This window comes from Peromyscus eremicus, unplaced genomic scaffold, assembly GCF_949786415.1.
Source record: "Peromyscus eremicus unplaced genomic scaffold, PerEre_H2_v1 PerEre#2#chr22_unloc_1, whole genome shotgun sequence".
In the NCBI taxonomy this organism is placed as follows: domain Eukaryota; kingdom Metazoa; phylum Chordata; class Mammalia; order Rodentia; family Cricetidae; genus Peromyscus; species Peromyscus eremicus.
The window spans coordinates 661,043-679,398 of NW_026734286.1; the positions used below are offsets into that span (position 1 = coordinate 661,043).

Consider the following 18,356-nt stretch of genomic DNA (forward strand, 5'->3'; position numbering starts at 1 on the left):
AATTTGGCTGCCCATTCTTCTCAGCTTGTGGGTGGCTTCATCTCCTTTACTAAATACCAGTCTACTGTTAAACTCCATCAGCCTAGTTACTCTTGCAAGAATAACTGTTTCAACTACTGTTCCACTGCACACCAGAAGCATCTGTCCACTGCCTGTTTAGATGCCTTCATATAAAGGACACTGTACCTTTTCCAGATTGCAAAGCCACTTCAGTGATGGTGCCATATTGTCCTGGTCTCAGAGGACACCTGTTGTTAAAGCTACAACCTCACTTGTTTTGTAAGGATCTGTAGTCCTTTATTTTGTGTCCTGTTTATCCATTTTGGATAGCATACTGTCAGCAGTTGATACAAGGGCACTTTATTGCCCAGTGGCTAATATTGGCCACAATGAAAGTTAGCTCCATATGAATTTTCTTCAATGTCCATATCTTCTCTGAAGTAGATTGGTGCTGCCAGGAGCCAACATGTCTCATAGTCATAAAAAAAAATGCTAAGTTATTAAAACATTTTGAATGCCATAGTCTATAGATCTCTAAAGGGTTTGAAGATGACCTGTCTATCTAAAATATATCTCTGCTTGACCTTGAAAACATACCTAATACGACTACAAGTTCAATTATAATGTCTAACCACTAACATTCATTTCTTTATATCCTAATAGTTGGTAATAATAACATTCAAGGATTAGCAAATTACATTGTTAAATGAACTGTGTAAGTACAATATGAGAGCAAGATTAGAAATATACATATAGCATTTTGTAACAATATCAATCTCAATATATATAATTTATATACAATATATAAAAGTCCAAGGGCTGGAGAGATGGCTCAGAGGTTAAGAGCACTGGCTGTTCTTCCAGAGGTCCTAAGTTCAATTCCCAGCAACCACATGGTGGCTCACAACCATCAATAATGAGATCTGGTGCCCTCTTCTGGCTTGCAGGCATACACACAGGCAGAACATTGTATACATAATAAATAAATTTTAAAAAAAAACAATATATAAAACTCCATTCCAATGCGAAGTATTTAAAACTAGTAGTTTCTTTTAAAAGTAGATTCAATAATCTACCTTTTATCTATATCATTTCTATATCCTCTCTTTTTTTCAGAGTAGATTCAATAATCTACCCTTTATTCTATCATTTCTATATCTTTTTATAGAGTAGATTCAATAATCTACTTCTTATCTATATCCTCTTTTTTTTTTCAAACAAGAACCTTAAATCTAATCTCCTTTGTTTGGTCCTTTTCCTGACTATTAACAACAACTTGTTAATAATCCTCCTAAACAATGACAACTATCCCAAACCCCAAAACCATTAAAAGACCAAAATCCACCCACCTCACCCTACCTCTTGGGAATGTGGGTGTCGTTTTCTTAAAATTGCTTCCTGCTGTTTGTTGGCAAAGCGATCTTTAGGGAATCCTGAAAAGAATATTTTGGGTTAATTGTCAAGTTCCAGGAGAGGTAGCTATATCATTTGTTGTCCAGTTATAATACCAAAGTACAGGGCTTATCTCAAGTCCTTGTTCAAGTAGTCTGTGAAGCTGGATCATCTCAGATAGCCATCTCAAAATTGTTCTGAACAGTTTGTAGTCCAAAGCTGATCTTTGAGCAATGTTTGTCAGCTTACTGATATTATTATTATTGTCCATGTGGAATCATTGTTGTGGGGCCCCATCATTTTTCTGGAGACTTCAAATTCACTGATAGGCCTGGTCATGTATGATTCTCTGCAGAAAACTGATAAAGACTTGAACACAAAAACATGTATAGGCAGCTAAATGAGCCCTTTTTTCTAGAATTAGTTATTGTGGGAGCCCGTTCTCAGGTTCCTCGTGGCTTTACCCAGCAGGTCCTCATAGAGGATGATTAGACCACGGGCCTGAGTGCAGGTGTCTGAGATGATCTGCACTTGGCTGTGCTGGGGGAGGAGGTCTTTTGCTCCACCCCTTGGCGTCTCTATAAAAACCCTGGGGCAGAGACAGTTGGGGCCCGTTGGAATAGGTCCCGGGCCCTCTCGAGGCTATCCTTTATTTTCTATCTGTTTATCTCCGCGATATTCTCCACAATAAATCCTTCTATCTAATATTTCCTGCTGCTCGCACTCAAGAAAACTCTGGGGAACTGTGGGGGTGGTTGGGTAAACGCCCCACAGAATGGCGCCATGAACAGGGACTAAAGAAAAAAGAAAAAGGGACTAAAGAAAAAAAAGGGGGGACTAAAAAAGGAGGGGACTAAAGACAAATGAACAGGGACTAAAGACAAAGTAATAGGGACTAAAGATAAAGGAAAATAAGTTTTATTACAGAGTTTTTGGCATAATTGCTGAGTTCAGCCCTGCCAGTGGATAAGGCATGCCGGTGTTATGGAAAATATGTATTTTTTTATATATATTATTGAGAGGCAGGGGTTTTATCCTCGAGAGAAAAGGAAAGCGGACTGGAAGGATGTCTGATGCTGCAGCACAATTCTCTTCTGTCAAAATTTTCTATCTTCTATCCCTTTCTCAATTTCTATCTGAAAAATAAGTATAAGGCATAGGGTAGTAATATAGTGTAGGAAAAACTTAGAAGTGTAAGATTGTGTAGGAAAATAAGTAAGGCAACTAGACAGAAAAAAACTCTTCAATTTTCTAACTTTGGGGGCTCTGAATGCAAACTGGGGGAAAAAAATCTTTCTTTGGGCTTTATGGGTAGTAAAAAAGTTCTTTGAGCTTATGGGGAAGAAAAAGTTTCCTATGGAAGCTTTTTGACCTGGGGACAGCTGAAATGCTAAGTCCAAGCAGAAGGAGAAAGTGATTTCTCCCTGAGGCAAAAATGGGGGTGTAAAAAGCCAAAAAGTTTAAAGTTGGGAAGTTTTGGGAAAAGTTGGTCTTTCTCCTGGGGGAAAAAAATCTCTTAAACTAAAAAGCTTTTCTTGAAAAATTTGGGGGGAAAAAAACTCTCTAAAAAGTCTTAATCTTTCTCAAACTAAAAGCTCTCTTAAACTTAAAAACTAAAGCCTTTAACTTTCTCAGAAGGACAAAAATTAGAATCACCTGAAGACATTAGTATGGGAATCACCTGTGATTAGCTCTAAGGGAAAACAACAAACCTCTTAAGACAGCAAAACCTAAGTTCTCTTTCAAGCTTTAAAAATCCTCCCTGCAATGCAAGAGGCAGGGACAAGTTCCTAAAAACCTCTCTTCTAAGCTCTGTCTCTTCAAGCCAGTAAAAGACAGTAGGTCAGAGTACCCTGAGGGAAACACTTGGGAGAGTGTGGGTAAAGAGCTATCGAGAGCCCAAAAGGGCAGGAAACTTTACCTGAGAAAAGCAAAAAAGCCAAGCTTTTCAGTTATAGCCGAGCTGAGGCATCAAGGGTTTTGTTTGAGTGAGCATTTCAGAAAGAAAAGGTGCTCCTAATCGTCCTAATGCAAAGATCCCCTGAAGCATTGTATCCTAGCTTCTGACCAAAAACCCAGAGGCGATTGGCCAGCATCTCTGAGTTGGAGTGCATTTCGGGGATACTAGGGTTCCTGCAGTTGTAAACTTCCTGGAGCACAGAGCTGAGGCAGGAAGGTGCAGGACCCAGGGGAAGACTGCTAATGAACAACCAAAGCTAAAGCCAGTGGGAACGGCACAGTTGCCCACTTTCCTACAAGTCCCGGGTTTATAGGTCCACAGCTGCAAAAAGAAATGAGAAAAAGCTTTCCTATCGGAGAAAGGACCTTTCTGGGAAAACAGTAAAGCTGAACTGTGTCTGAAGCAGTTGTGCTGCAGAGTCAGAATGCTGTCTGGGGAAAGAGCCCAGCCAGGGCAGAACAGAACTATCCAGGAGTAAAGCTTTCTTTTCTGTCAGAGAAAGCACCTCTTTTAGAAAAGCTTTGTTTCAACTGACTCCCAGTGAGATGAGGGAGTATAGCCCTAAGGGGTGAGTGCCTCTGGCATAAGCTCTGTCCTTGAGCACCCAGACAAGCAAATGCAATCCACTGAGGGACTGGGCCAGGTGAAGGCCTGATGAAGCAAAACACCTGTCCTAATGGGAGTTTAGAAATGGCCAAAAACCTCCCTTGTTAGATTTTTCAGTCTGCGCCTTTAATCCCAGCACTCGGGAGGCAGAGCCAGGCGGATCTCTGTGAGTTCGAGGCCAGCCTGGGCTACCAAGTGAGTCCCAGGAAAGGCGCAAAGCTACACAGAGAAACCCTGTCTCGAAAAACCAAAAAAAAAAAAACCAAAAAAAAAAAAAAAAAGATTTTTCAGTCTGTAAGCAAACCACACAGACCCTGAAAACAGAAACGAACAAAAAGCCCCTACCTTCAGTAGCAGGGAAAGCCACCACTGTAGTGTCGGAAACTGTTTCTGGGGTAGCAGGATAAACTGAGATCAAACTGGGAACTGTCTGGGAGAAAGACTCTGAAGAAACAGAAGGGACAGATTCCTCCCCAGAAAAAAATATGACCTGAAAAAGCTGCTAGAATTTGAGGCAGATTTGGGGGGAGAAAAAAAAGCCCCTACCTCCAAAAGCAGCTAGCAGAGGTACAGAGCCGCAGAACAGATACCTGAAGCTCTGCATCTGGGGGGGAAGGAACAAGCAAAATGAGAATAAAATCAGTGGGAAAAAATCTCTCTGAAAGAGCTATGGAAAAGCTGTTGTAAATGATCTTGTTTTTTACTGACTGGCTAAGACAAACACAAGCCCCTAGTAAAGTTGCTATCAGAAATTGCCAACCTCAATGCGCGCTAACGAGGCAGGTGCAGTTCTGATTTGGGGGCCAGTGTCAAATGAAGGAGAGACACCTGTTAAAGCCAGCTGAGGAGAGAATAGAAATCTCCCAACGTGCCAAAGCTGAAAATGTAAAATGCTTGTTCAAATATCCCGTTGCAAAAGCAAAAAACTTTGTTCAAACTTCCCGGGCAAGAATTTGTTTGCAAGTCTGGTAAAAGAGAACCAGTTGACTCTCAGACCCGAAAAGAACTATGGGAAATGATATAAGGAAAATGATATAAGGGACTGATATGGGACTGATATTATTATGGACTGATATAAGGGAAATGCATTCTGGGAAAGGTAGTTTTTCCACTAAAGATGGCGACATTGCCCTGAAACACTTTTGTCAGCTCGAAAATACGTTCATGGCAAACTTAAAATACAGCTTTTAAAAGAATAAGGAGGAAAATTGTCTAAGAGTTTAAGTGTCAGTTCCAGTGAAAAATTGAAAAGATATGGAACTAGGTGCTTCGCGGTTTGGGGGCTCCGTTGGTAAAATGCCTTATTTACCCTAATAGCTGTGCAAAGTTTTTAACGGTAGCTGGATGACAGAAAGCTACCTATAAGAGCAAACAAGCCACTTTAAAATCCTTAAAACAAGGGAAAGCAGTTTATACACTGAACGTTGTCTTAGATATGAAGAAACTTATGTTGAAATTAAAAAAGTTCTTTGCCTTTTGAACAAACTGCCTGCAATGAGTGATTCCTCTGCAAATCTAATTAAGGGGATAAGAAACAGGCATTCAAAAAGAAATGACTGCTTTATAGATGGGAAACAAACTTCAGAAAATCTGTCTTAAAAAAAAGCTTCACCTGAAAGTTCCTTATAAGAAATCAATGCTAAATATCACAGCTGCTAATAACATCAGTAGTTAAAGCTAATAAAATGAAAATGCTAAATCCTGAAAATGCTTTTTCTCAGAGTAAGCTAATGAAGGATATGTTTCATAAAAGAACATCTATGTTCTTAACTCTTTTGAATAGTAACAGTTTTGGTAAAAATACTGGAACTAACAACAATCCAGTCAAAATGTTTCAACAAATCCAAGACGCTATTCCACAAAAGAAAGCTGCCATGCTTTGTGGGCCATATTAGAGCTCACTCCAATCTTCCTGGTCCTTTAGCTGAGGGTAATGTGAAATGGAAAGATCCCTGCTCGAGATTATGGAAGGGTCCCGATCCTGTGTTAATATGGGATTGAGAACATGTTTGTGTTTTTTCACAAGAGGAGAATGAAGCTCGGTGGTTACCGGAGCGTCTGGTAAGGAGCGTGGAACTAAGGAAGGGTCAGTTCCAATGACGTTCCTATAAAGGAACCAGAATGAAAGTGGCTCGATTAGTGTTTCTGAGGTTTTGTTATTGGTTGATGCAGGCAGTGAGGAAACAGAGTTCGGAGCTGTGCCGCTTTTGGTTTTACTAGCTCCTTTAGAAAAATACTTTATATCACCTAATAGCTGTGCAGTATTTGGCAAAGACCTTACAGCAGCTAAATACGGTAATTTCACCCCCAGTGTGAAGTTAAGTTTTTCCGTAGAACAAACCAAAAGTACTGCTGTAATAGAAACATTTGTCTGAATTGAAGCACTTAGGGGAACTATTATGAATTTGGGTGAAGGGACAGCCTCTAGTTAAATACCGTTTACCGCTGACAGTGCATCTCTGCTGGTCCGGAACGGCTGAGAGAACTGGCAACTTTGGAGTGTGGCATCATCCTGGGAAGGTTATAGTCCCCTAGCAACAACTATCACAATTCTATAACAACACTCACTAAATCCCAGTGCTTTATAACAAAGCTTACTATAAACTCTAAACTTTAGAAATGATGTACGTACTTCCTGTCTAGTTAAGAAAATCTAATAGTGATAATTAAGAGTATGAAATAGAAAAAGATGAAAATAAGATATGTGAGTTTGTAAAAATTCTCTTGTTAGTTCTCTGTGTTAAGAAATATTTAGGTGTTTGCTAAATTAGATATATGCTAATGGTAGCCCTGTATAAGTTTGTAAAATAGATCTATAGAGTTCCTTTAAGAATATAAGCTTGCAAGAAATATCTAAGGTAGTCTTAAGACATGTAGTAATAATCTTGTAAGAAGTAAAGATACTAGTTGTAAATGTAAGTTTAAAGAAGAAATAAGATAAGAAGTATATAAGAAGTAATAAATATATTTGCTAAAGTAGTTCTATAGTTTCCTTAAGGAGTATAAATAGATGTTAATATGTTACATGTGAGTTTGTAAAAACATGTAAATGTTGAATGTGAGTCTAAATGCTTTCCAAAATTATATGTGAGTTTGTAAAAAAGTGTAAATGTTAAGTGTGAGTCTATGCTTAATGTATATGATGAAAAAACCTGAGATATAGAAGTTAGTGTCCTAGCAGACTGCAAAGCAGGCAGTCTGAGCGGTTTTCAAAAGTTCCAGAAGCCACTAAGAAGCTAATGGCGGACGCCAGAACCAGCACAGGCATCCGCAGCTGAGATCCGTGGAAAATCTTCGCAACACAGAAAAACCTGAGCTAACATCAAAAACGGTGCGGTTCGGAATACTACTGTACCTAAAAAAGAATAAGTTCAGAGACGCTTGTTTGAACAAAAATTGTTAACTGCAAAAAGTTTTGGTTGAAAAACGTCTCTTCATATTTTGAAGTGAAAGCCTAATACCAGAATTTATTTCTTGTTTGAACTTTTTGAACTTAAAATGAGATAAAACTACAAAAAGATTTTGGTTATGGATTTCTTCATATTTGGAAGGCTCGTACCAGAATTTATCATTTGAATTTTGGGATTTAAGAAATGAAATGAACAGTAGAGATTTCATTGCAATGGGACAATTTTGAGTTTACTTATAGTAATGACCTAGGAACTGTTTTCTGGAATTGGGTTAAAAATGGAACTGTTTAAATGAAGAAATTTATTGTTTCTACCTAGAATCAAGATGCAGTTTTGTGTATGCATATATGCTTTATTAACTGGTGATTGATGAATTGTTTTGTGGAACTATTTATGTAAAAATGAAATTACTTACAGAACTGGTTTTGTGTTACAAATGGAACTGTTTAAATTGAAAAGTTTGGGTTTTCTAACTAGGCTTGAGATTTTGCTTAAATTATAAAGAAAAGGGGGAGAGTTAATATTCCTTAGTCTAATTTCAAAAGTTGAGTGGATTAATGTCATGTTTTTGTTAGTAAGAAATGCAAATGGGGTATACTAAGACTACTTTTAAAGTGTGTAAAGAGTTTTAAGAAACTGCTTTTGGATGTTTTACTAAGTTTTCAAAGTGTTAATGGTTAGATTGAGAAGATTGCTTTTCAATATGGGTTTGTAGGAATTGTATAAGTTTGGGTTCTTCTAACTAGGTTTAAGATTTTGTTTAAAAAATTATAAAGAAAAGGAGGAGTTATGAGGTTGAATTATGTTTGCAGAAATTATATTTACCCTATTGATATTAATGCACCCTGGTTTGTGGAGTTAAGGAATATTTAAGTTTGATGTGAATACATTGAAGTTTTTCCTATGTTCTGTTAGCAAGAAAATTCAATGATTGAGTTAAAGTTGTAAGACGGAGAAAATTGTTAACTATATTTAGCACCATATATGCTAATTCAAATGGTTCTGTTAAGAGTTTGCTTTGAGTTGTAAGATTGAGAGAACTGTGACTATGTATAGCAATATTTATGTTAACCTGTTAATGGTAATGATGAAGCTAAGGGATTCTTTAAGTTTGTAGTCACCTTAAGAGTTTTTGGCTTAGAAAGGGCTTGAGGCAGCTAAGACTGCTGTAGTCACCTTGGACCTAATTCAAAAGAGAAATGCCATCTATATCATCCTCTACTCCCATACTGGGAGGTGTAACAGCTATGGAGATTGCTGTAAGCCATTATTAGTTATTTTTTATATATTAAGAAAGAGGAACCTGTGGAAGCCCGTTCTCGGGTTCCTCATGGCTTTACCCAGCAGGTCCTCATAGAGGATGATTAGACCACAGGCCTGAGTGCAGGTGTCTGAGATGATCTGCACTTGGCTGTGCTGGGGGAGGAGGTCTTTTGCTCCACCCCTTGGCGTCTCTATAAAAACCCTGGGGCAGAGACAGTCGGGGCCGTTGGAATAGGTTCCAGGCCCTCTTGAGGCTATCCTTTATTTTCTATCTGTTTACCTCCGCGATATTCTCCGCAATAAATCCTTCTATCTAATATTTCCTGCTGCTCGCACTCAAGAAAACTCTGGGGAACTGTGGGGGTGGTTGGGTAAATGCCCCACAAGTTATTACTCTATATGACATTAATATCATAACAAAAGTTTAAAATATATATTAATCTTATAAATTTTGATATAAAATTCATACCTGAAGAAAAGTTTAAAGAATCAAAATAGAACCAAAGAATTGAGATTAGTGGCAATAGAGTAGTCCCTTAATTTTTTTGTTTCCTTCTGTCCCATATCAGACAATGGCTTTCTTCTGACACGATACAGAGATTTTGCATTTTCCTTTTAACATGTTTGGGTTTAGAGAAGGAGAGAGCCATTTTCCAACTCCAAAGCCAGCTTTAATTTTCAATTGAATTGGGACTACAAAAAAAACATTTTATGAATTCCTGCCCCACAGTTGGATACCAAATGTAGTCGAATTTCTAAGCAGTCTTATTAAATAAACAACATGGAGCCAAATATAGGGGTGAAAGCCTTAGAGATCAGGGAAATAGTAAAACCCACCAACCACCTTACCTCACCAGTTCTGTAGCTTCCAAAATGCCACGACTTCCTGTCTACCCAGACTATTATTGTCTTGCTGTTCTGCCCTCTCATTGGCTCTTAGCCCAGCTACCTCACTTTCTTGTCACTGTCTGTCTGTACGACCTCCAGATCTCTATGGTTGGTACTGGGATTAAAGGCATGTGTCACCACAATTGGCTATGTTCCTTAGTATGGCCTTGAATACACAGACCTTGGCTGCCAAGTGATCAGAATAAGGGCGTGTGCTACCACTGCCTGACTTTTGTGTTAATGGCTTGCTATTTCCTCCGAGCTCCAGGAAAATTTTATTTATTAACATACAAATAAAATATCACCACATTTAAGCACAAATAAAATATCACCACACTCTGACCATATTTATTCAATATAGTACTTGAAGTTTTATCCAGAGCAATAAGACAACAAAAGGAGATCAAGGGAATACAAATTGAAAAGGAAGAAGTCAAATTTTTACTATTTGCAGATGATATGATAGCATACATAAGTGACCCCAAAAATTCTACCAGGGAGTTCCTACAGCGATAAACTCCTTCAGTAAGGTGGCAGGATACAAGATTAACTCAAAAAATCAATAGCCCTCCTACATACAAATGACAAATGTGTTGAGAAAAAAATCAGAAACATCACCCATTACAATAGCCACAAATAATATAAAATACCTGGGGGTAACTCTAACTAAGCAAGTGAAAGACCTGTATAATAAGAACTTTAAGTCTCTGAAGAAAGAAATTAAAGAATAGATCAGAAAATGGAATTATCTCCCATGCTCATGGATAGGCAGGATTAACATAGTAAAAATGGCAATCTTACCAGATGCAATCTACAGACTCAATGCAATCCTCATGAAAATCCCAACACAATTCTTCACATCCTGGAAAGAACAATACTCAACTTCATATGAAAAAACAAAAAACCCAGGATGGCTAAAACAATCCTGTACAATAAAGAAATTTCTGGAGGCATCACGATCCCTGACTTCAAACTTTACTATAGAGCTATAGTGATAAAAACAGCTTGGTATTGGCATGAAAACTGACATGTGAAACAATGGAATCGAATTGAAGACCTGGACATTAATCTGCACACCTATGAACACCTGATTTTTGACAAAGAAGCCAAAACTGTATTGTGGGGGGGGGGGGGAAGCATTTTCAACATATGGTGCTGTATGACTGGATGTCAACATGCAGAAGATTGCAAATAGATCCATATCTATCACCATGCACAAAACTCAAGTCCAAGTGGATCAAAGACCTCAACATAAATCCAGTTACACTGAACTTGATAGAAGAAAAAGTAGGAAGTAGTCTTGAATGCATTGGCACGGGAGACCACTTCCTAAATATAACATCAGTAGCACAGACACTGAGAGCAACAATTAATAAATGGGACCTCCTGAAACTGAGAAGCTTTTGTAGAGCAAAGGACATGGTCAATAAGACAAAACAGCCTACAGAATAGGAAAAGATCTTCACCAACTCCACGTCTGACAGAGGGCTGATCTCCAAAATATATAAAGAATTCAAGAAACTAGACATCAAAATACCAAACAATCCAATTAAAAATGGGCTATGGAGCTAAACATAGAACTCTCAACAGAAGAATCTCAAATGCCAGAAAGACATTTAAGGAATTGCTCAACATCCTTAGTCATTAGGGAAATGCAAATCAAAATGACTCTGAGATACCATCTTACACCTGTCAGAATGGCTAAGATCAATAACAATGATGACAGCTTATGTTGGAGAGGATGTGGAGCAAGGGGAACACTCTTCCACTGTTGGTGGGAATGCAAACTTGTACAGCCACTTTGAAAATCAGTATGGTGGTTTTTCAGAAAATTTGGAATCAATCCACCTCAAGACCCAGCTATAACACTTTTGGGCATATATACTCAAGGAATACTCAATAATACTGAAAGGACACATGCTCAACTATGTTCATAGCATTATTATTAATAATAGCCAGAACCTGGGAACAACTTAGATGCCCCTCAACTGAAGAATGGATAAAGAAAATGTGGCACATATACACAGTAGAGTACTACTCAGCAATAACAATAAAATGATATCATGAAATTTGCATGCAAATGGATGGAACTAGAGAATATCATCCTGAGGGAAGTAAGTAACCCAGACTCAGATGGACAAACATGGTATGTACTCACTCATAGGTGGATGCTAGACGTAAAGCAAAGGATAGCCAGACTTTGACCCAGAGCTCCAGAGAAGGTAGCTAACAAGGAGGACCTTAAGAGGAAAGTATGGATCGCTCTGGGAAGGGGAAATAGATGAGATCTACATGAACAAACTGGGGGTTGGGGGTAATGGAGGGCAAGGGATGGGGGATGAGAACATAAGGGAATGGGGATGTTCCATCTGGAACAGGGACAGAGTGGGATAGCAAGGAAATAGATACCAAGATAAATGAAGACATCATGGGAATAGAGAGAAACAGGGCGCTAGGAAAGTTCCCAGAAATCAACAAGAATAACCCCACCTTAGACTACTAGCAATAGTGGAGAGGGTGCCTGAACTGGCCAGTAATCAGATTAGTGAATTCTCTGTCATCATAGAGCCTTCATCCAGTAACTAATTGAAGCAGATGCAGAGATCCATGGCCGGGTGCCAGGCTGAGCTCCAGAAGTCCAATCAATAAAAGAGAGGAGGGATTCCATGAGCAGGGGACATCGAGCTCATGATGGGAAAATGTACAGAGATGGCCAGCCAAACTAGTGGAAATTCATGAACTATGGATCAATAGCTGTGGAGACCCCATGGCACTGGTCTAGACCCTCTGGATAGGCAAGACAGTTGTTTAGCTTGAACTGGTTAGGGGGCTCCCAGGCAGTGGGATCAGGATCCATCCCAGGTGCATGAGCGAGCTTTTCGGAGCCCAGTGCCTATGGTGGGACACCTTACACAGCCTTGGTGCAGGGGGGAGGGGCTTGGACCTGCCTCAACTGAATGTACCAGGCTCTGCTGACTCCCCATGGGAGACCTTGCCTTGGAGGAGATGGGAATGGGGGGTGAGTTAGGGGGAAAGGCTGGGGGCAGGAGGAGGGAGAAGGGGATCTGTGGTTAGTGTGTAAAATGAATAGAAAATTTCTTAATAATAAAATGGTTTTTTAAAAAATTAGAAGATCAAAATAATAATAATAATAATAATAATAATAATAATAATAAAAACAAAAACATGACTCATTCAAAAAAAGGGCCCTGTGATCTGAACACAGTATATTCAAAACAAGGAAAAATGCCTAAAAATTAGCTCAAGATGCTTGTTGTCTCTGACAATTAGGGATTTGCAAATCAAAATAATTTTTAGAGTTCACCTTTCCCCAGTCAGAAAGGCAAAAAATGAGGGAGGGGTGTTAGGGAAAGGTAACCCTAATTGACTATTGGTTGGATTGCATAATTGGTGTAACCACTATGGAATCTGTGTGCAGAACTCCCAAAAAGAATCTACCGTATGATCCTGCTATATAACTTCTTGGCATATTCCCAAAGGATTCCATGAACCACTCCACAGATACTTGTTTAGCTGTGCTCATTGTTATATTACTCATAATACAAGAAACAGAAACAACATAAATGTCCTTCATCTGACAAATAGAAAAAAAATATGGTATATGTATACTAGGAAATACTATTCAGATTTAAAGGAAAATGAGATCATGAACTTTTCACATAAATGGATGGAACTAGAATAGAATATATTGAGTGATATAACCTAGACCAAGAAAGACAAACATCTCATGTTCTCTTTTATTATAGGTAAAAATTACACATCTTCAATATGAGTAAATATTCTGGAGTAACTCAAAAGAGCACAAAGATAAAGAGGTTTCATTGCCAGGTTAGGAGGGATGAAGAACAATAGATGGGGAAATAACGTAAAGTGATCTGATCAAGAAAATGGCAAAAAAAAAGAAAAAAGGTTATACTTACTGAGGGGAGAGGGAGATAAATACTGAAGAAGGATGGACAAGGGTAAAATAACAGTAAGGTTGAATGAATTCATTAAATTAATTATACTATTAAATACATACCTAAAATATAAAATGTCTATACCTGTTTATGAATATAAACACACACTATAAATAAAATTGCCTCATTTGTGCCAACAATGTTTCTTCCAAGATCCAAACACCACAGTAGCTGGAGTTTTCTCCAGTCACACCCGGGCCTGCAGCCACTCAGACCCAAATAAACACACAGAGGCTTATATTAATACTGTATGGCCTAATGGCTCAGGCTTCTTGATAGCTAGATCTTACATCTTAAATTAACCCATTGCTATAAATCTATACCTTGCCACGTAGCTCATGGCAAGCCGGTATCTATACATCTTGCTTCCTCTGTGTCTGGCTGGTGACTCCTGACTCAGCCTTCCTGTTCCCTGAATTCTCCTCTCTCTTTGTCCTGCCTATAATTCCTGCCTGGCTACTGGCCAATCAGTGCTTTATTTATTAACCAATCAGAGCAACACATTCACAGCATACAGAGTGATATCCATGGCACACCACCTATCAAAATTCTCAAATTAGGCATGATAAACTCTTTATTGAATTGTTGGTCACAGTTCCCCAAGAGATTCTCAGCACATAATAGGCTTTTGCTATTGCTCTTGGCTGACCCATAGAGGTTGAATGAAAGTCCCTATTTCTGAAGACACTGTATATTTAAGACACAGAATGAGGCCCCTGTCCTGGAACTGACTTCTTCCCTGAGGAGTAGTTTTCATGGAACCACACTGCTCCATGCAAGCTTCCAAAGAAAGAAAACAACCAGCATTCTTAGCTACACAAACTACCTATGAATCATAATAGAGAAGAACATGTCAAAATAACCTTATTCAGAAAGTGTAGGCATGCATACATTGGTGAGAACCAAGAGCTATCTAGTTGGACATATGACCCACTGTACACCAGGGAAATTATGCCTGGTACTGAAAACCTAGCTAACTACCCAGTGTTATTGAACCAAAGATCTTGGGATAAAACGTACAACCATGACTCTAAAAAACCAGCATTATCCCCTATTCTGTTTGCAATATATACCATTATAGAAAGCCACAACCAATCAAAATGTGGGGTTGTACAGCCCAGTGTTAATGGCAACATCTACAAAATAACTCTCACCCAAGGCTAAGAAAACATTGTTTAATTGAGGCTGAAAGGATCAGGGAGGTTGCTATGATATTGTGTCACCTAGCAATGTCAAATCTATACTCATAAAGTCTCGCCTATATGACTACCTAAACAGAGCTTAACAAGGACAACAAGTGACAAACTAAAGTGGATGGAAGCAGGAACAGAAGTCCTCAACCTTATACAAGGAACCAATGACAACTAAAGGAATGCTGACAGCTGGAGAAATAATAATTGGCAGAGAAGAGTGCATTAATTAGTTATCAAATACCAAATGGTCAGTCCTGAAAATACACATGCAAGTAACATTACATGGACTAATTAGATTGTACTTAGGAATATATATGTACATATTTATACATATATTCATGAAATAACAATATAAGAAGAGGATATTTGGAGGATAACAAGTAGAATTATATTGGAAGTTTTGGAGATTGCAGAGGAAAGGGGGACTCATGCAATTTCATTATAATTTGATAAAATGAAATAAATTTTTCAGTTTAAAAGATCTGACTTCCTGATAAGATGAAATATCATGTCATTATATTAAATTGAATTATTAAAAAAGAAAAAGGAAAATAAAATTAGTGTGGAAATAGAAACAATAAGAGGTAAACAAAGAAATGGTAAAAAATAATTAGGATGTATCTCAAAACACATTTGCATTAATTCCTAAATACTATATTTATATAATACTACATTTTTATTACTAATAATGTGAAAAGAAAACATCACTTTTCCATTAAAATTTTACATTCCTACATATGGCTGAATCTAAGAAGTCCATAAGGGTTTATAAAAGATTCATAATCAAATATTAATCCCCAAATTTATGACCGATTAAAAACCATAACAAAAACATAGGCTAAACAAGGAATAAATGATCTAACCATTAAAACATATTTAATATAAACACATCAAGACTAAATAATTGCATAAGGAAGCACAAATAAAACACTGACAGTAATTTTCCTGAATTTATTTTGTAAAATAGAAATATTTTTTCAAATTATTTGATTTTTGTATTTCTTGGGTTGTAATGGATACTATATATTTAAGATATGTAGATACCTTAATTATGGCTACTCTCACTTTTCTAAAACTACAAAATAGATACAATAAAAATTCTGTGAAGGTTGGTTATAAATATTAATCTATAAAACATACTAGATAACAAGAAAACTAGCATCAAAATAACTCCTAATATCATTGCACTATACTCATAGATCAGAGCTTCGCTCAATGTTTATCAGAGAAGCTCCCTCATGTAGCAGATGGGAACAAATGTACAGACCCACAGCCAGACAACATGCAGAGTGAGACTTTGGAACACACAACCCTCAGCCCTAAACACGATGTGTCCAAAAACATATGTCTGCTCAGGGCCCAGGACACACTGTGTCATAGTATGCAAAAAGAGTGTGAGAGCCAGAGGGGATGGTGGACACCATAAAAACAGGCTCTCTAAATCAACAGGAAAGAAGCATATATAAACATACAGAGACTGAGACAAAATTCACAGAGCTTGTAAAAGTCTATACCAGATGGGGTCCTTGAGCTGAATGGACATATACTCTAATCCCAAACCCAGAAGCAATCTACAAATGATAACCACTTGCAAATGAAAATTTGTTTTTTCTCTAATGGATTCTTACTGGGGAAAACACTATTCTTGAAAGTAAGCTGAATTCCTAGCCATAAACAGCTAACATAAAGCAAACTCAATATCATATTTCAAGTCCCTTTTCTAACAATGTCATGTAAGGGCTTTAATTTTTTTTGGTTTTCCTCATATTTTTATATTTTTAATACTTATTTTATTTATATGTTCTTATTCTTTCTTTTTACCCAACATGTCATTTATATATATTTTATGACTTTCAGTTAAGTACTTTTATGGAATTTCTGATTGTATAACAACTGTGTCTCTGTAAATATTTGTTTCATTTGGCTTTTCTAAGTCTCATTTCTTTCTGCATTTTTGTTTTATTAAGATATGTTAGTTTTTATCATATTATATAATATTATGTTATAATATCTTATGTCTTGTTATTATCCCTTAGAAGCCTGTTCATTTTCTAATGAGGAACATTAAGCAGGTGACGTTGGATGGGAGAGGAGGTAAGGAGGTACTGAGAGTAGTAGAGAGAGGGGAAACCATAATAAGAATATAGTATGAGAAAAAAAATCTGTTTTCAGTGAAAGGAAAAATAAACACAATACTATAAATCACACTATTTTGTGAATCTTCACATATAAACAACAGAGATTCTTGGGTGAAGGGGAGGGAGATTCCCCCTTCTCCAATGCAGTGGAACAAAGCAAAATAATTGGGGGAAAGTTCTTTTTCTGCATAAGATGTGATATTTTATGCACATCATTTATTCAACACTTCAAAATAAGTATTATTGACAATAGGAATCCAACAAAACAAAGTGATTTCCAATCCACCACAGCTAGACAATGAAACAGCATATACCAAACTGGGAACAGAAAAGAGAAAATAATGATGTCTGTATTGGTAGCTATTGTCACAGAGCATCAAATGTAGGTAAATGAGGTCAGTGTCAATACATTAAGATAAACTGATAACAGATGTCCGCACACTGGCAAATCTTAACTACTGTGAAAGTGCTTGTCCATGAAAGAAACTACGAAAGCTATAATGTGGACAGATCTGTAAACACCATGAGTTTTATGCTAAGTACAAGCTACATGTATCTGTCACATTCTAGACTCTCACGTTTATATATTTACGTTTAGAATCCAAAACAGTGTGTCATTTATAATTCAACATTTTCATAAATGTTTCAGTTATGTTGGGAATACATTCCATGTATTTAAATGTATACTTTCAGAAGCCAGTAAAGCTAGCTGTGGTGGATTGGAAACCCTCAGATGGAATCCACACCATACATTTGCATTTGCTGTTTATATAAAGCCATGAGCTGGTCTCTGTAGGAATTAGTTATCACCACATTTCTTTATTCACCTGCCAAAGTGGAAATTTCAGTGTTGAACATCACCAGTCCTTTAAGAATATATGTTCTGTTAAAAATAAGCTGGGAAGAACAGAATAGAGGGATGAACAGTCCACACTGTGCAGATGATATGCATTTAACGACGCAATCATGACTCTCATAAGAACAAAAGACAAGCAAAGGGCACTGGAAATAAGATCTTTACACAAGACTATAAGAAGCTAGGAAGTGAAAGTGTGCAATGTAAATATATAACTTTAGTAGACGATTACTCATATCCTCTGAGTAGAGACACACTTACCACAGAAACAGTCATCTCTTTCCCTGATTCTTCTGTGAGTTTCCATCTCTATCTCACTTGAAGATTTGCTTGAAAATTATCACCAAAACCCCATTCACCTGCTACCAGCAGCACTCACAGTTTCAAAAACATGAGACACCTCCTGTCTTCATTATATTGATGCTCAAGATCCTAAGCTTGTATACACAGATGAAAATGTTGAGTTTATCTCTTCCTGAATTCAGGATGTCTGCTCTGCATTCAAGATCTGCAGTGAGAGCCTGGGCTGTTCAACTTGTTCCACCCAACCAACCAGGCAGAGTAGAAACTGAGAAACAAAAGCTGAAGTCAACTGTCAGAAGCCCTTACAGCTAGCTGATCATGCATGATCTTCACCTTGGTTTTATTGGCAATGTTCATTAAGACAATG

General features: G+C 37.6%; 1 protein-coding gene across 7 annotated transcripts in view; it reads right to left on the reverse strand.

Annotated features, from left to right (window-relative positions):
- The window catches only part of Cd320 (CD320 molecule), a 107,320-nt gene that overhangs the window by 23,068 nt on the left and 65,896 nt on the right, over positions 1–18,356 (reverse strand). For 5 of the 7 annotated variants that reach the window (XR_009376260.1, XR_009376261.1, XR_009376262.1 and 2 more), the window contains 2 exons: positions 1,360–1,433; positions 187–470 (listed from right to left, as the gene is read on the reverse strand). Coding sequence is in view for 2 of the 7 variants with exons in the window: in XM_059251989.1 (XP_059107972.1) it covers positions 1,424–1,433; positions 10,321–10,381 (71 nt within the window). In the remaining 5 variants the exon portion in view is untranslated. Of the gene's footprint in view, positions 1–186; positions 471–1,359; positions 1,434–2,294; positions 2,529–10,320; positions 10,382–18,356 lie in introns of those variants that run through there. The other 2 variants (XM_059251989.1, XM_059251992.1) reach the window with 2 other exon arrangements.